Raw genomic sequence first — 19,645 nt, 5'->3', positions numbered from 1 at the left:
TATAAGGAATCCTACAATAGGATGAAACGGTTGGCCAGAGCGTTTAGGTTTTCCCTGATTGTCTAGCTTCAATCGACTCATGATTTCAACTATGAAAATACTGAAATCTCCACAAAACCCCTTCCGATTAAAATAGCTTTGTTAACTAAAATTGATTTTATTTTTGTCAAATAATCTTACATGGAACCTATGTAGCTTATATATCAAAGTATATAACCATTATCTTATGTATATTATTAAATAGTTTCTATGTAACCAATCCATTAAAAATTTAACTTTTCATCTCATAACATTAATAAGCATTCACTTGGTAACAACCAATCATTTCAAATATTGTCATATCAACTAATCTATAAATAGAAAGATATTTCAGTTAACTGTGAACAAGACGTTACAATAGTATTGCTGTTTTAAGGTGGTTACTAACACGTAATAAACAGGTAATGTGTATTTTTTAGATAATTTTTGTAATACCATACCATTATATCATGTTCATGAAACTGTAAATGTTTTCTAAAATATCGCCTTAGTTTCCATCTTAAAGTCACTTATTAGATCACAGATAAAAGATTCCATGACAATAAAGTTAATCTATTTACGATACTTAGAAATGAGTTGTATACATGAAGTGCTAGCTATCCAAGAGTGTGCATTGTTGTTTGTCACTAAGTACTTATTTTAGGGTTCTTAAAACATTCAATGTGATAAGGTGCAAATCATTACTCATTAGGTTACACAGTAATCATTTCCATCAGTTTTTTATGACTACGATGCCTAATACTGAATCAAGTGGATCGAACTCAAATGTAATACCAGTCGGTAAATTTGTGTCAGAAAGTGTGGAATCACTGGTAAGAATCTGAGAGATGAATATGAGCTATGGCTTGAAGCAGTGATGGAAAATAAGTACTATTCAATTTGATTATATAGAAACATAACAAACAGTAACATTTACATTTGAACTATGAAAGGGTAAAATATCAAACCGAAACATTCAATACTCTTCTATTAATCCAAAGTCGAAGACAGAGTGCTCAAAATTTATTTTAAATTAGAGCTCAATATCACTTCATACTTCTTAATATTCTGCTTCAATCGTTTCCTTTAAAACCATATTTATCATGTTTAGCTTTCAACTACAGCTTAAATTACTTACCCCCTTTCTGCCTTTTATTTTACTAACATCCTTTCCCACTATAAAGATAAGAAATGTGTGTACTTGGGCCAACACGCAGTTGTCCTAGGTCTATGAATGACCGCCTCATTGACTGACTGTCAGTTAAGAAAAAAAAATCTAGACAAACATAAAACTAGATGTGATAACGATCTTGCTTTCCCTCGAAGTCAACACTTTACCTACATGACATACTGCGTTCTTTTCCTTAATGACTATTCTATATGATTATTCTATATGCATTGAATACATTCCTATTCAAGAAAACAATTTACCATAGTAATGACCATGTGTTTCCAACTTCGTAATTGCAAACCGGTTAATGATAGAAGTAGTTTAGGATTATAGGATGAATAAAAGCTAAAACGTTGATCAGGTTTAAATAATAATGACTGGATCTCCATTCAAGATGAATTACGTGTCATATGTATATTGTGTTAAATTTCAAATCAAGCCATCATGAATAAGTCTTCAGTACAAATAAGTATTTTGTAAAGTAAAAATCGTATAAAGAATTTTGATTGTTATGACTGGTAGTCGACTGTTATGACTGCGTCAACAATTGTTATCTCTGGTTGTCGCTAAGTGTTATGTCGGAAACGTTTGTCACCTATACTCGAAAACAAGAAATCATTGCAATTCCCACGACTAGAAAGTAAGGACTAGTAAGACTGATACAGGTGAAGATTTATTACCCTCAAAAGACGACGACAACCCTATCGAAAATACCACTTATTTATATATTGATCCATATACCTATTTTGTTTAATAGTTAGGATAAAAGCACATATACGATAAATACTTAGAGTTATACCAAATTGGATTATTTAAGAATAAAGATCCACTTTCAGAAGTTTAACTGAGACTACAAAAAAAGTTTTATATCATCTTACAATTCAGATCTCCAATGTAGTACATTAGTTTTGAAAATTCCTATTTTATTAAAGACGATCTCTATGTAAAAGACATTTTATTTATAGGTCGAAAAGCGATGAAACAATTAACAACACTTATATCCAAGGGCAAAATATCGGATTGAAGTACTGAAATACTGTTTTACTGAGTTAAAATCAGTAATAGTACTACACTTTATATATTTATATGCATACTTACGCCTGTTACTACACGTGGAAGAGCGTAGGTCGCTCACCAGTATTCTCCATTCAACCCTGTCCCAAGCAATCCTTTCCAGTTCTTTCCAGTTATTATTCATCCCTTTCATAGCTGCTTCTATTTCCCGGCGTAATGTGTTCTTTGGCCTTCCACTTTTCCGCTTACCCTCAAGATTCAAAGTTAGGGCTTGTCTCTTGGTGCAGATTGGTGATTTCCTCAATGTATGTCCAATCCTAATTTCCTCTTCAGCTGGAACCTGGTTTGTCCTCTCCCACAGAAGGTCCTTGCTGATGGCATCCGACCAGTGAATGTTGAGTATCTTGAGTAGACGACTGTTTCTAAATACTTGTACCTTCTTGACGATGGATGTAGTAGTTCTCCACGTTTCAGTTCCGTTTAGTAGAACTGACTGTCTTGACGTTCGCATTGAAGATTGTGACTGATAAATTTTGACAGTTGTTTTGGGTTCCATATATATTCCTCAGTTGTAGGAATGCGTTTCTTGCTTTGCCGATCCTCACTTTTACGTCTTCATCAGATCCTCCTTGTTCATCATTGATGCTTCCCAGGTACGTGAATGTTTCCACATCGTCCAGAGTTTCACCATCAAGTGAGATTGGCTTGGCGTTCTCCGTGTTGCATTTGAGAATCTTGCTTTTCCCTTTGAGTATGTTGAGTTATATTGATCCAGAAGCTACTTCTACATTAGTTGTCTTCGTCTGTAGTTGTTCATGAGTATGAGATAGTAAGGCTAGGTTATCTGTGAAGTTCAAATCGTCTAGTTGATTCTGAGATGTCCATTGTATTCCGTGTTTCCCCTCAGATGTCGACGTCTTCATAATCCAGTCAATCACCAGAAGAAAGAGAAAGGGGGATAGCAGACAGACTTGTCTGACTCCAGTCCTTACTGGAAATGCATCTGTCAGCTGTCCTCAATGCACGACTTTGCACTGTAGTCCATCGTATAAGTTCTGGATAATGTTGGCAATCTTCTCAGGAACTCCATAGTGTCGAAGAAGTTTCCATGGTATTCCCCTGTCCATACTGTCAAACGCCCTCACATAGTCGATGAAGTTGTAGTTTAGTGATGAATTCCACTCAACTGATTGCTCCACAATGATCCATATTGTCGCAATTTGGTCTGTGCACGACCGATATATATTTTACTAATTAATAAAGCTATGAATCTAGTCACTCAATAGATTAAATTAGATCTATTCTTAAAATTATATCTAAAATTCAATCAGTATCAACTTATCAATAAAACCTAAAATGAAGTTATTCATAAAGGGCGTTGCTTTATTTTCCACAAATGTTTTATGGTGTATACCAAAATAATGATATATGTGTATATAGTACTTAATACAATAAGTCATCTGACCGTAAGTAGTCGAAATTATTTAGAACAAAAGTGAAGTAATCTGTCTCATCATCGGCGGTGGGGCGGGGTCGAGTCGGAAATCATAACCGACATGCAATAATTGTCAACCGATATTAATGTATCATGATTATAAACAGATTATTGACAAAACTTAAAAGATTCTATTGTTTTGTCAAATAAACAGATCATTCTGAATGTGGTCATTTGTTTTATATATAGTTAAGTATACAAAACAATGTAATTTACTGTAAACAAGTTTCTTTATTCTCTTTTGACATTGTTTATCTTTCTTCATCACCCTATATAAATCATCGTATGAACGATTATTGTATTTCTGTAGAGACTAACCACAGTTCAACGGTAAGAAATCATTTCATTTATTATTTTAAAAGATTGTTAAATATATATTCATTGAATGTTTTCTTGAGGATTAACTTTATAGCAAATCTCCCCGTAAATGTACAATAGGTTTACATCATCTAGTATTTTGTTCTGTTTATATAATGAGTCGATGTAAGGTATAAGATTAAGGGTTTCATTTCATTCTTATATCATCAATTTTGTAGATTGGTTAAAGTTAGACATTGACACCTCTGGATGCCAGATCGATGTTCTAAGGATTAGGAGTTGGCGCGTAAGACCGGAGGTCATGAGTTCGACTCCCATGTGTGCAATTGTGGATGCTCACTTCCAAGAGGCCCCATACTAGGACGAAACAACCATCCAGTGCTTCCAGGTTTTCAATGATGGTCTAGTTGAGATCGAGTCGTGATTTCAACTGTGAAAATACTACAATCTCTTCAAATCCTCATGCTGAAAATATATCATATTCCTATACATCACAAAATTGAATGATAATAAATTAATCTAAATTCGGAAATTTTTTGAGTTTACTACAACTACGTTACTCGTTTAACCCTATGGAAAGTTGAAGATTATCCACTGTTATTACGTGAGACCTTAAGGTGGAACTATTTTTCAAGAACAGACATTTAATTAACATATACTCTTTTCAATGGATGTTGACAGTCATTGTGATATCTTCACTTTAAGTTCACGATATTTTACAGTAGTAGGCTGTAATCTTTTATATTAGCTAGTGAATAAATGATGTTATTTTTTTCGACATAATTGCTCAGGTAAATATGTAAATAGTTGGGAAAATAGAAACCCTAGACTCTCAAGAAGGCATCTAGAGTTCTTCCAGACAACTTCTACGATAATGTTTTACGAATGATAAAAAGCTCTTGTTAGAGACCCTAGATTACATATCTCAGATCTTATCTCTATGTTTAACAAATATTTGCGGTATGAAATCTAAATAAATATACAGTCTGTGATAGCTCATACTATTCTCAGCTCGAAATGCTATGGATCATCCATTTATGAAAAATTTAATATTTTTTTGTACCAATAAAGAATGAAAAACATATTTTAACAATAGTGAATGAAATATGGTATCATGAAACAAAGAGGATCATTTGAAGTATATCCACGTTACCACGAACGAACTGCTCCCAATATATATACATACATGAGTGATCACCTCATAAATACATTTAAATACAGTTGAGATTAACTGTCGCCCTTAAATGATTATGACCTATTGTTTCCATCAACCTGAAGGAAATGAATAGTGGAGTTTTACGAGTCCATTGGGAATTAGGGTTATACTTGTTTTGAGTCACATTATTGTAACCATTATTATCATATCAAGTGTATATTAGAAAAACGTTTCGTTATACTAATTCATCTGTTAATTACTCACAAGCAGGAAAAATGTAAGTTAATGTTTTCCTTAAAAAAACTTGTTGAAATGAAGTCCACTTTTTGAGCATTTATAAGCAATTCCATGTTTTCTTTTAATTTATGAAACCTTTGGTTTTTCTAAATTTTCTTAGGGGAAACGACGACGGTCATGGGTAAGCAGAGATATTTTCAGAAATATATTTATTTAATATAAAGATATTGTGTATTGCGATGTGACTAGTCGAAATTCTACCGATTGACCAACTTCACATATCCCTGTACGACCCCAATACTATTCCCCAAATATTTATCTAAAGCATCATTATTTATCGTTGTGGATAAGAGAGTTTTGAGAAAATTGATTTGACTTTTATTCGGTATTCTTCTCAGACTGGTACCTATGAGGATAATATTAAAAATGAGCTAGAATTTGAACAAATTTATGGAACTTTCCTGAAATCTACAACCACACAACTGGTTTGGATAAAACCTGTGACGTTCAAGCCCGGTTTCATGTTTTACGCATTATACATACATGCTCAACTTTAATCAATTCATAATATAGCTTGAGAGTTATTCAATCCTACTTAGTTGCAACTATTTCACTTTTGAACGATCAAATCCTAACGATAACGACTTCGCATCTGAAATCCAAGAACCTACCGTAAAGTAAATCACTACTAAACACAAGATATTGTATTGATGAGAGAGTTTTATGTAGATTGATCTAAATATTATACGAAATTTTTCACAGAACAGAAAAACAACTATCGAGTGCACCTTGGTCTCTATTAATACTCAAATTGAGGTCGAACTCTGATCAATAACACTTATGAACTACATTTTAATTATCTAAAAATTATTACTTATGCAATTTTTTGAAACAGTGTAATTATATCAATGAAAAATTTAACAAAAATAATGAAGGGCTATATGGATTTAATCAGAAGTCACTCTCTATGTATTGAAACTTTTGTGAAATAAGATGGTGGTTGGAAGAGGTCAACAGGAAACCCTGAACCCGAGTCTCGTGCTACTTGGCGCTCGTCAGCAAGGTGTGTCTGTAATGTTACGTAATTTCATCATTACGGGAAAAATCAGAATAGAGCTTCATCAAATTGATGTATTTAGATCCATATCATTATACTTTAAATTTTTGAAATACACGTTTACTATGAATGTTGTTATATATTTGTTTAATGCAGTCCAAAATCCAAAGAACAGTACGTTTTCTCAGTACAATTTACTTTTTAGTTCATTAGCTATTCTTTTGTTTTATTTATGTAGTATCAAATATTTTCGGTAATGTATTTTATCTAAGAGCTTGTGAAACTAAATAGAAACTGTTATAAACGGTAGGATACTTGTTATCACACTAGGGTTTCTTTTTTCACGTATGTGGGATGTTAATTTACTTTAGACGAATATCTATACTAGATTCCCTCCCAGTGTCTATTCTACAGGACTTCAACACAACTCAGATCAATAACACGAGATTAGCCTGACTAGAACGTTAATATATTTCCACACCAAAATCCGACACAATCCAACAAGAAGAACAGTCAGTCAATAATAATTATAAATAGTGAGGATAGGGGGATATATAACACCTGTTACACTATCGACATGTCTGACTCAGCAAACCAACCAATCATTACCATTCTCACCCACACATCAGAAACAATGAATAATCTTTACTTCATATTGTCATATGAAAGATAATTTTATTTTCATTAAATTATTTCGAGAACCTAGAATTACTGAACTAGTGTTACTATGAGTGAGATCTGGATTCAGACTCGATCGTTTATGTTAAATATCACAGTATTCACAGTATTCAGCAATGCCAATTCTTCTTGAACATTACCACTAAATATTGATTTCAGTTGAGAACATGATTTATCTTCAACATTTTTATGAACATTTGTCTTCCTTTAAATTGAATAAGTTCTATCCTCGGTGAGGAAGATTTATGCAAAGTTTAGATACGTGGATAAATTTGAATTTCTAACCGTGATTTTGTTAACCATGTGGAAGTGATTAACTAACTTGGTACTGGGACTTTGTGAATCGGACAACTCATATAAAAACATGAAGACAACCGATGAAGATTTATTTGACTCAACAAAACCAACCAAAATCAAATTTGAATACACTACTTTTTCTGTGATTTATTGACATTCAGATTAACAGCCAGATTTGTATAAACTGAACTAAGCAGTATCTAACACAAATATTTACCATGTCATACAAGCAAGCTCCTATTACCAATAGAAATAACCAAATGAATAAGTTATATAATTACCGCTTTTCAGAATACGATTATATATCAGAGACGATTGGGAACTTTCGAGGATGAGAATTTGATGGTGATATATCTGTACTGATTAACCGTAATGCGAGATTTTAGGTGGGAAATTAATAGGTATGGTAGACAAAATGAACTACTTATTCACCATGAAAGATTGCAATAAAATAACTTCAAAACTTAATATTCGGAAGTCAAATATATATGTTCTTCTATTTCTTTATCACACTGCTGACAACTATCCTTATTGAATAGCAAGATAAAACTGAAAACTCAAATAGCTTTGTAAAATTGATTGATTTGGCTAGTAAGCTTCCCATGATGCCGTTACTTCAAGTTAAGTGACGTACATTGTCTTCCAGTTGTTTTTATTCTGACAATGAGTATAGTAAAGACAACAATTTTACAAAATTCAACCAGGAAATTAGATGGAACGGCATTGTAATAGCATCAATTTGTGTACGAGTATTTACAATGTCATGAATACAGTGAAATGTCACATTGTAAAATGTTATCAGATAAATGTTTGAACATATAGATTCACACTACTCATCAGAATTTAACTGAACTTTTACATGTGGTACTGTAATGAACAAGACCACAAGCGGGAACAACCAAATATCTCCTAATACAACATTGGTAGAATCTGAGAACCATACAATAGATAATTCATTTGCAAAATATCGATCGGTTGCTAAAGACATTTTGTTGTTCCTTCGTTTCCATACCAATCATTCTCTGTTCTCGTTCTCTTCTCTTTGATTTTCTCAACCTTCTGTTGCTAGGCCCTCCACTTTTGTTTAGTGATACATACTACTTATACCTGTCAACATCAGTAGCATACACCACAGTACTATTTTCTATAATGTTTTTCATCTATCTGCAGTGTTTGCTTTGTAAATAAAATCTTTCATGATACTTAACTAGTTGCTTGAGATGATTTGTTATTTAATCACTATGCTTACCTTGATAAATTGCCAAAAACAATAATTTGAAATTTTGTACTTTTCTTTGTAATTAGCAAAAAAGATAAATCGCAGTAAGAAATCATTATATTATGTTTAGAGTAAACAAGAAACCAACTCATTTGTTCCATTAATTCTTACACCATTATATGTTAAATTTCTTTCTCTATCAAAGATTACTATGAATTAATACATGCATACATGCATAGTTCAACCAGGTCTATTGGGAGACATCAACTCACTGATGACATTGTTGAATTGTTGCTAAATTTCGTGGATTGGTTGAAGTTAGACATTAACACCGTTGGATGCCAGCTCAGTGGTCTAGTGGTTAAGTGCTCGCGCGCGAGACTGGTACGTCCTGAGTTCAAATCTCGCGAGACGGGATCGTGGATGTGCACTGCTGAGGAGTCCCACTACAAAACGAAACGGCCGTCCAGTGATTCCAGGTTTTCCATGGTTGTCTAGCTTCAATTGACTCGTGATCTCAAATCTATAAAATTACTAAAATCTCCACAAAACCCCTTCTGATAATGATCATGTGCTCACTAGTGACTGGCTCCATGAGGTATTTCATGGAGTTGTAGTGAGAAGCAGTAACCAGTGCAGTTCAACCAGGTCTGTTAGAAGATATCAACTCACTGATGACATTGGTGAATGGTTGCTCAATTTTGTGGAGTGATATATTTTAACCATATTGTTAAGTTAAATAAGAGTAAATATGACCTGAAAATAAGAAATCGTTTTCAGTGTTATGCATGTATAAACATGAAAAGTACCCTTCTAGCTTCAATCAACCTATTCTATAAAAGCGTACGAAAAGAGGCCGTATTGAAGCAATATGCACAGGATATACTATGCCAGTTAAGACTGATCGAAATTCGGTCAATAACAACAGAACAATCCAGACCCATCCTAATAATAATATTAAGGGTGTATTTTAGAGAGATTGAGTGTAAAGATTTATATGAAAAAATTCATGATCCGAAAGTAGATAGAGAATTAATGCATCAGCGCTTTTGAGACTGATTCCAAGCCAGTGGTTAGGTATAATTAGAAAATGTCTTAACCACTTTAATTGATCAAGGTTTACAAACTCATCAACCAAAGCTCAGTAGTAAACTGATTATCACAATTGATTGATCACTGAGTGGTGTACCTACAATCTTCTGGGAACTGGTGCTTCCTGACGGATTCGATCCCGTGTCACTCAGCTTCACAGTCACAGACGTTACCACTGAGCTATTCGGGCCGTAGCCGGCCTTCTGTAGGACTGAGATGTAATCACAATTGACTGATCACTGAGTGGTGATCAATGGTCATGCGTGTCAAGTAAACTGATTATATTTACCCACAAGTTACAAATGTAGCATTTAATGCAATTAGTCACTTTGATAAATTTCGATAGTCTAATAAGAAGACGAAGATTATCAGAACTATGTGATGATATATTAGCGCAATACATTTCGAACAATCTGATCATTCAGAGGTGATTCAAATAGTCTTTTATTGAAAAAAAGCTTAAATCAGTCATTAAAAAAGCGTATTAAATAGTGAAGGTCATTATGAAGGAAAGAACAAGGTTAATGCTTCATCGAAATCCTAAAAGACATGAAAACGATCCAATGGAGATGTAGCTGACGATGTGTTACGTGATAGACTGACTAGAGCAATCAAGAGAACGTTTAATGTAGCCAACATCTGTCTATCGTACTCGGTCCGATCTATGATGACTCCTCAACTAAAATATAAGTTACCTGGTTATGCCACTTCTATCTGTATCTACGAATTCAGCTGCTCTGTGGAGAAAACTGATCGGGCACATTACCAGACAACTCAGCCAAAAAGTTAGTGAGCACCTTCATCTGTGGTTAGGATAATATGCAGCTCGATTCTATCACACTTGATCGATAGCAGTCATGTAGTAGACAGAAATAAGTCATTTAAAGTTATTCATAGTATTCTTATTAGTTTTCTTTATATGGTTCGATCTCGTCTCTTACACATAGCAGAAGCCATAGGAATTTCAGCCAACAAACCAAGTCTTTGCGTTCACAAGAAATTTGTAATGCCTTTATCTCTTCCTTGATCTCAATAAACGACTTTATTTATTATTATTTTCCATACTCTTTCTTCGTTTATTTTTCTTCACCCCCCCACCAATTATTTATTTATTTTTTCAAATATTCGCTTCACGGTCCAATTATCTGAACACTTCTTATTACGTAATCTTATACATTTTATGAATGTTATTTCAGTGTTTATATTTTTTCTAATCATTGACCTATTTCCCATTATGTAACATTGATTCAAGCCTTTATTACTACCTATCACAACTAGTACACCTGTCATTACACTACCAATATGTACTTTTCACTTATTACGTTCAGTTATGTAACCTATTCCAATGTTATCATTGACTAATAAACTGCCTTGTTTGGTTTAATAATTTCGTATATACATATAAATATTACTGTATATTAGAATAAAGCCTGATGAGGATCTAATCGAAAAGAATATTGTTCGCTTATGTATGATGTCTACTTCTACTTGAAGTGTGTACTGATGGTGTCGTTCAAAAGAACGGTGAAAGCTTCACGGCCAAACCATCCAGCTTAGAGAGTAAAACTCCATCAAAATCATATTTTTAAAATTACTATAATATCCACAAAAACCCCTTTCCGATATTAATCAACATATGCCTATTGGTGACTGGCTTCAAGAGGTATTTCATGGAGTTCTAGTGAGAAGCAGTAACCAGTGGAGTTCAACCACGTCTGTTGTGAAATATCAACTCACTGAAGACAATGACGAGTGTCACTCAATTTCGTGGATCGGTTGAAGTTAGACATTAACGCCGTTGGATGCCAGCTCAGTGATCTAGAGATTAAGAGTTCACGCGCGAAACCGATAGGTCCTAGGTTCGAGTTTTGCGAGGCGGGATCGTGGATGCGCACTGCTGAGGAATCCCACACAAGGACGAAACGGCCGTCCAGTGCTTCCAGATTTTCCATGGTTGTCTAGCTTCAACTGATTCATGACTTCAACTATTAAAATTTTAATTTCACCTAGTGGTTATATTTTAAAAATTTATTAGATTCTAAGAATTTTCGAAGAAGTTTATTTTTCTCATTTCAACTTAAGTTTTTTATTTATTAATAACAAATTACTTTGAACAAAATGTTGTAATTGTTATTCAATTAATTTTTCACATTTCTAATAGCCATAAGGAGAAGTAAGAGCTTTTAATTGTTTTAGTTTGTTTCGTTTGTTTGTTTTCTCTTCTCAGATATTATTTATCATCGTAATAAGCAAAGATGGATAGTGGATAGCAAAGGAATCCAGGACGGACGTTTCGTCCTATTTGGGACTCGTCAGCTGGTCACTATCCATCTTTGCTTATAAATCTCGTGACTTCAGGCAATATCGAGGCAGTCCGCACAGGATTCAGATATGCCAACAAGAGACTGATCATTGGCAGTCTTAAATAACAATGGGAAGATTCAAGTAAACAACACCAAGTGAATCTTTTCTATCGTAATAGTTTATGTTGATTTGTAAACATTTTCACAAATTATTGATTGTTGTATGGTTATTTTTTTCGATTTTTCAGGCACAAAGACGGTCATAGTCAGTAAGTTTTATATTTTTTTTAAAATATATTTACAAAATGAGTCAACTATTGGGGGGGGGGGGTGAATGAAACTTCTTAATTTATAGTATATTTAATACACGTTGAAGGTATTAATTTCAATGGTGTTTTAGATACTGATAATATTTATTTGTTGTCCTTTGTAGTAAACTGAATTTAAAATACACATAGTATTGTTTGTTTGAATCTTCCCATTGATGATTAGGATTGCAACTGGTCAGTCTCTTATTGGCATATGTGCATACTGTGCGTATTGCCTCGATATAACCTTAATTCACAAGCATTATAAGCAAAGATGGACAGTGGGTAGCAGTGGAATCCAGGACGCACGTTTCATCCTATTTGTGACTCGTCAGCTGGATGTACATGCATGTACATGCACAATCAAGTGGCTATCAGGACTCAGTAGCTGAGGGGATAACGCGATGGCGTTTAAAGTGAAAGTTACTGGGTTCGAGTCCCAGAGTGAACATCAACTCTGAGATGCAGGTACACCCAGCTGACGAGTCCCAATTAGGATGAAACGCACGTCTTGGATTCCACTGCTAGCCACTATCCATTTCTGCTCATAAAGCTTGTGACTTCAGGCAATATCGAGGCAGACTGCACAGTATGCACATATGCCAACAAGAGACTGATCATTGGCAGTCCTAAATAACAATGGGAAGATACAAGTAAACAACACCAAGTGAATTTAATATCTAACTAGTATTAGACACTTTACATATGAATTAATTCTATCGAATAAGTTTCTAAGTCCTACCTCATCTATCAGACGTAAGAGACCACAAAGAATTACATTGGATAATTGAATTTGATTCCTTGGAAAATTTATTATTTAGTTACTTTCTTATATCATGAAATACAGTAAAAGATCCTCTATACACTACTCCCGACCGTTGCTGCTACCTCGACGTGGTGGTCGGGCTTTCCTATCGTGATGATTCAATCGAGCTATACTGGCTGGAACAATCGTTCCTCTAGGTCCTACCATGCCAGGCAGGTCGTTTGAAGAGCGGTGAGACTAAAAGCAGCAATCCCAAGGTCCGAAGGCGAAGTCGTACTGCTGACTGTACAGATGTGTGACGGCAGTAAGGTGTTTCCTTCAGACAAGCAGCATGACAGCGATGCTGCCTTCCCACAAGGAGGGGTGGGGTTAGAAAAGGTCGACCCTAAAAATGCACACCTCGCCTTATCCCACGGATTTCCGTCTCCGGCGGTAAGGTCCTTTGAAGAACGGAGCTAACACAATAACTACCCACAAAAAGGTCGTGTGTGACCGACCTCAAGCAGTTGTCCCTTGGGCACTGCGGTCACGCTCTCAGGTCATTAAGACCACTTCTAACCCAATTTCCTTTTCAGGTACCTCTAGAAGAACCCTTCCACGGTGTGGGCAACCGGGAAGTGATAACTGCCCTCATACCTCTAACAACACTCAAGACCACTGTATTCATAATCAATCTCCTTCTTCACTTCCTACTATTCCTTCTACCTTGACTTTCAACACTAAACTTCCTGTTCCGGTTTCCTCCTCAAGTGTCACCATGGCCAACGATTCTAGTGCGCGAAACGCTGTCCCAGGTCTACTAAAACCTCGCTCCAAACTACACATTGGAGCCTTCAACGTACGTACCCTATGCCAAATCGGTCAACAGGCCTCCTTAGCTAAAACTCTAGAATCTCGTACCATTGATGTATGCTGTGTCTCCGAAACACGCATACAGGATCCCAGTGTGGTCATTCACTTGACCTCACCTCGCCAAAATGGACAGCCAACAAAATACACCCTCCGTGTATCTGGCGACCCGTTGGCTAGTTCTCGTGGACTTGCAGGTGTAGGCATAGCACTAAGTACAAGGGCAGAACAGGCACTATTAGAATGGATCCCCATTAACAGTCGCCTGTGTGCTGTCCAGCTAAATGGATCCGTAAGAACTCGGAAGGATAGGGACACACGTCGTTGCCTTTTCGTCGTTTCTGCCTACGCTCCCACTGACTGCAGCCATGATGAAGTGAAAGATGACTTTTACAGAAAGCTCTCTAAGCTTCTTCAGAAAGCTAAGCGCTCAGACATAGTAGTCGTAGCGGGTGACTTTAATGCCCAGGTAGGCAGCTTAAATCAAACAGAAAGACATTTAGGTGGGTGTTTTAGTATTCCGGCTCAACGAACCGATAATGGTGATCGTCTGTTGCAACTATGCTCAGACAATCGTTTATTTTTAGCAAGCACTAATTTTAAGCATAAGGAGAGACATCGTCTAACATGGAGACCACCTGCACCAAACCAACGATGGACTCAAATAGACCATATTGTCATCAGTCATCGTTGGAGAGGCTCAATAGAAGATTGTCGCTCGTATTGGAATACTTATTTAGACTCTGGTCACGCTTTAATACGAGCGCGCATTTGTCTGCGCCTCAATGGACGCAGGAAAAGTACACTAAGAAGACCCATTAGGATTGAACTGGAGGACGAGAAAGCCAAATGCGAATTCCAGAAACAACTGAGTTCACATCTAGGCAAATCTGTAAACGAGACTGACCCAGATGCTGCTTTGAAAGACATACGAACAGCTGTGGAAACAGCAGTAATATCTATTAGTTATTTAAACTATAAGGCTCCAAAAAACCAGTGGATTTCTTCTAAGTCTATTTCACTGATGGATTCACGTAAACTCATCTCATCAGGCTCCGAACACGACGAAGAGCGTAAACAAATTAGATCTAGGTTAACTAAAAGTCTAAGGAACGATCGTGAGCAGTGGTGGGCAACGAAAGCAAAAGAGATGGAAAAGGCAGCGGCAGTAGGCAACACCAGGCAACTATTCAGACTAATAAAAGAAACCGGAATTAAGAAGTCAAGTGTAAGTGAGACAATCTCGGAAAAAGACGGAACCCTTATCTGCTCTCAACCCAAACGTTTAGAACGATGGGCGCAACACTTTAAGGAGCAGTTTAGCTGGCCTTCAGCTACTGCACAACTACCCACTACTCCTAGAAAACCTGAATGGAACATTGAAGTAGGTCCCCCGACCCTACTTGAAGTTCAAAAGGCTATAACTAATCTGAAACGAGGAAAAGCAGCTGGTCCTGATGGATTGGTTCCAGAGGTCTTTAAATATGGTGGTCCAATTTTAGCGATTAGGTTGACTAATATTCTGGCTAAAATCTGGGAGACGGATGTAATCCCATCCGACTGGTCACAATCTCTGATTGTCCCAATATATAAGAAGGGGCCAAAATCATCCTGTGATAACCATAGAGGGATTAGTCTGACTAACATAGTATCTAAAATACTAGCCTCAATAATTATCAGGCGCCTAACTAAGACTCGTGAACTGCAAACACGAGAAAATCAGGCTGGCTTCAGACCTGGTCGTGGCTGTATCGACCACATATTCACCATTCGTCAAGTTTTAGAGCACAGACACGCTTATCGGCGTCCGACAATGATAGTTTTTCTTGACTTGAAAGCAGCATTTGACTCTGTAGACCGAGAGGTTCTGTGGCAGTGTCTGTCATTGAAAGGTGTACCTGAGAAGTACATAAACCTTGTGAAGGCTCTTTACTCGAACACTACCAGTCGAGTGAGAGCTTATGGCGAACTGTCATATGATTTTACAACCTCAAGTGGTGTCCGTCAAGGCTGTCCACTAAACCCATTTTTGTTTAACTTCATTATAGACCTGTTGCTGGAAATAACACTCTCTTCGACTGAATTTACAGGAATTGATCTCCTACCAGGAGGACCACTTATCGACTTAGAATACGCAGGTGACAGTCTTGTTTGGTGAAGACGCTGACAAAATGCAGAGTCTTCTGTTGGAACTCAGTAATAATGCCAGGATGTTTGGGATGCGTTTCTCCCCATCCAAATGTAAATTGTTACTCCAGGACTGACCTGCGTCAACACCTGAACTAAGGATAGGGAGTGAAGTAGTCGAACGCGTCGACAACTTCACTTATCTTGGAAGTCTGATCAGCCCTAATGGGTTGGTGTCTGACGAAATCTCAGCACGGATTCAAAAAGCTCGTTTGGCTTTTGCCAACTTACGTCACCTATGGCGAAGACGAGATATCCGTCTATCAATTAAGGGACGAGTATACTGCACAGCAGTTCGTGCTGTTCTACTTTACGGCTGCGAAACTTGGCCATTAAGAGTAGAAGATACTCGTAGGTTACTAGTATTTGACCACAGATGCCTTAGAAATATTGCTCGCATCTGCTGGGATAACCGGTTAAGTAATAGTGAGGTTAGACGTAGGGTATTAGGGAACGATGGTAAATCAGTTGATGAGGTCATGAATCTTCATCGACTGAGATGGTTGGGTCGCGTGTTACGTATGCCTGAACACCGATTACCACGACGCGCTATGCTGACTAGTGTAGGGGATGTTTGGAAGAAAGTTAGGGGCGGCCAAACCAAGACGTGCCATCAGTCCGCAAAGTCACTAACTTCTAGTCTGAGCCATGTTGGCAGATGCAGACTACCGGGTTGGGGTCCGCGTGACTATTGTAACCAATGGTTGGAGACTCTGGGTGACATGGCTCAGAATCGATCACATTGGCGTAGGTGTATACCCTCTTTATCTTCCCTTAAACCTTGAGATTAAAATTGCTTCATAACGTTCCTCTTTCCTATACTATATCCTTATATACAACCTATCTTTTGTATATTACCACCATTAAACTAACTATTTCTATGAATCCGGTGTTCATCTTGTTGTGCTAACGAGGTATGGCAACTTGGACCGATGCATATATGTGCCTGGTCCTACGTTGTCGCTGACTGACTGACTGACTATACACTACGCAGTTCAAATATTTTTCAAGCTATATAAAGGCATATTTTAATCATACTTTTCTTCAGCTTAATGTAATTTAATGTAATTTCTGGTTTACTTCCATATTTAAAAGTCACAGATCGGGTTCAAAACATCGGTGAGTGTTATCGTATTCTTCAAAGAATCATATAAAATATAATTGTTTACTTTACTACAGAAGTGTGAAGCATTTCCTGAGATCAGTCAGTCAGCCAGTCACAACGTATAATTTCGTACGTACTTACATCAGTTCGAGTTGCCATACCACATTAGCACACAGATGCAGTTGTCGATTCAAATTCCATAGTGGTAGAAGTAGTAAGAGTATAAGCATTATGTGAAAGATTAGGGTTGGAAGATGTTATTCAAGGAGTATAATACAGTGAAATAAATTTGGAAATAGAAAAAGGATAGAGACATGAAGAATTCAGAAGATTAGAATTTGGTAGAACACAAAGAGTGGATGCACCTTCGCCATCGCAAACGATTTTGAGCCATGTTATCCAAAGTCTTTAACCATCGATTGCTATCATCTCGCAGATTCCAACCAGGTAGTCTACCCCTACCAACATGGCTCAGTCCACTTGTCAGCGACTTCATGGATTTATGCCACGTTTTAGTCTGGCCGCCCCTAGCTTTCTTCTAACCTACTCCTACACCATAAAGCATTGCACGTCGGGGCAGTCAGTGGTTGGGCATACGTAGCACATGTCCCAGCCATCTCAACTGGTGAAGTTTCACTACCTCATCAATCGATTTGCCATTCTTACCTAGTATCTGTGTCCTAACAACTGCAATACTTACCCGGTGGTCCTAGAATATACGAGCAATGCTTCGAAGACACCTATGATCGAATACTAATAGCCTACGAATGTCCCCTACTCTTATCGGCCATGTTTTACTGCCATAAAGTAGAACGGAACGAACTGCTGCACTGTAAACCCGTCCTTTGGTTGTTAGATGGATATCTCGCCTACGCCATAAATGACGCAAGTTGGCGAAAGCTAGACGAGCCTTCTGTATCCGTGCTGAGATTTCGTCACACACCAGACCACAAGAGCTGATGAGACTCCCACGATAAGTGAAGCGGTCAACACGCTCAACTACTTCACTCCCTATCATTAGTTCAGGTGTCTATGCAACCCAATCCTGAAGTAACATTTTGCATTTCGAGGGAGAGAATCGCACCCTGAACATACCTGCATAGTTGCTTATAGTGGTCAGAATACTCTGCATTTTGTCAGCGTCTTCACCAAATAAAACTATGTCGTCGGCGTATTTCCTGAGATAAGTAATGAGATACGTTGCTTAAAATTAATCGCAATTATTTTAGTACTTCAAGTAAATCACCAACTCATATTCATAAATCTTACAATGTAGGTTTCTGTAAATTCTGAATAGTAAAATTTCAATTCTAGTTTAAAGACGTTCCTTGATATAAGTTAGATGAAAGTTCCAATGATAGTTTATTAGGTGTATTGAATTGCTACCTTTGAGGTAATTCGTTGTTTAATCAGTTTGTAATGGTGAAGATTAGTTACTACCGGAATAGATTAAGATGTAATATTCCTAGTTGTAACAAACTCTGACTCAGATTGTAACTCAGTTTGGAGCGATAGGTCAGCTAAGTTATTAGATATTCCTTGATATCAAGCACTTGCTAGATCTAAATTTAATTACAGGGTTTCTTCTCGATTGCCTACAGAAAAATGGCAACAAAAATATATTGTCACACTTGATCATTTGGAAATGGTATAACATTACAATTCAATCTACAGTACTCGACGAGGAATAAAGACTAAAAGCAAGATACTGTTAACACTCGGTGATTAGTTGGTGTTAAGTAGAGTAGGGCGTACTCACATATTTATGGTGAACTAAATAAAACATACCATTTTATTATGAGTGTATATGCCACATTTCTTAAACTATGAGTATAACTACACTTATTATTTATCCTATATATCGAAAGCTACGTACCTCTGTATTTCAATCCGTTTTACAACTGTTCAGGTCTTTTATTACCTATAACTTTAAAATCATGACTAAAACAATGTATGATCTTCTATCAAAGATTCGGCTGATGTCGCTGGTGCCAATGATACTTTAATAAATAGAAAATCCGCTAGCTAAAAGAATACAGTAAGCATATATTTTGCTCAAAACGCCCAACGCGTTATCCACTGAGCTACCGAGCTCATAAATTCACTAATCTATTCAATAGATATGATGTTCATATGGGTACTAGAAAAGGTCTGAGTTATCAGGTTGCTGATACTAGGGACCAAACTTTAATCAAGTTTCAGTCCCTAATATCGATAACGCGACAGTTCAGCCCATTCCTAATGACGATATAAATCATTTATGTTTTAAATAAGGTCGGATGGTTTTTTCCTCTCTGTATTTCCTAAGTAGCGTGCAAATTTAGTTTATTGCACGAAAATAATGAGAATCTGATTGATAAGATCGGAAGAGCGTC

The 19,645-nt window shown here is 36.6% G+C and overlaps 1 protein-coding gene across 1 annotated transcript in view; it reads left to right on the top strand.

Moving 5' to 3' along the window:
* Positions 1-379: 379 nt before the first annotated feature.
* Positions 380-19,645, top strand: part of Smp_163710 (MEG-6) — a 33,013-nt gene continuing 13,747 nt past the window's right edge. Inside the window, exons 1-9 of the mRNA XM_018790333.1 lie at positions 380-440; positions 4,009-4,028; positions 5,443-5,449; positions 5,570-5,590; positions 6,623-6,640; positions 8,747-8,764; positions 11,914-11,925; positions 12,304-12,324; positions 17,261-17,284. Coding sequence (XP_018655687.1) covers positions 5,587-5,590; positions 6,623-6,640; positions 8,747-8,764; positions 11,914-11,925; positions 12,304-12,324; positions 17,261-17,284 — 97 coding nt within the window. The 5' untranslated portion in view covers positions 380-440; positions 4,009-4,028; positions 5,443-5,449; positions 5,570-5,586. The remainder of the gene's footprint in view (positions 441-4,008; positions 4,029-5,442; positions 5,450-5,569; positions 5,591-6,622; positions 6,641-8,746; positions 8,765-11,913; positions 11,926-12,303; positions 12,325-17,260; positions 17,285-19,645) is intronic.

This window comes from Schistosoma mansoni, chromosome W (genome assembly GCF_000237925.1).
Source record: "Schistosoma mansoni strain Puerto Rico chromosome W, complete genome".
Taxonomy (NCBI): Eukaryota; Metazoa; Platyhelminthes; class Trematoda; order Strigeidida; family Schistosomatidae; genus Schistosoma; species Schistosoma mansoni.
This window is presented reverse-complemented; position numbering and strand designations above follow the sequence as displayed.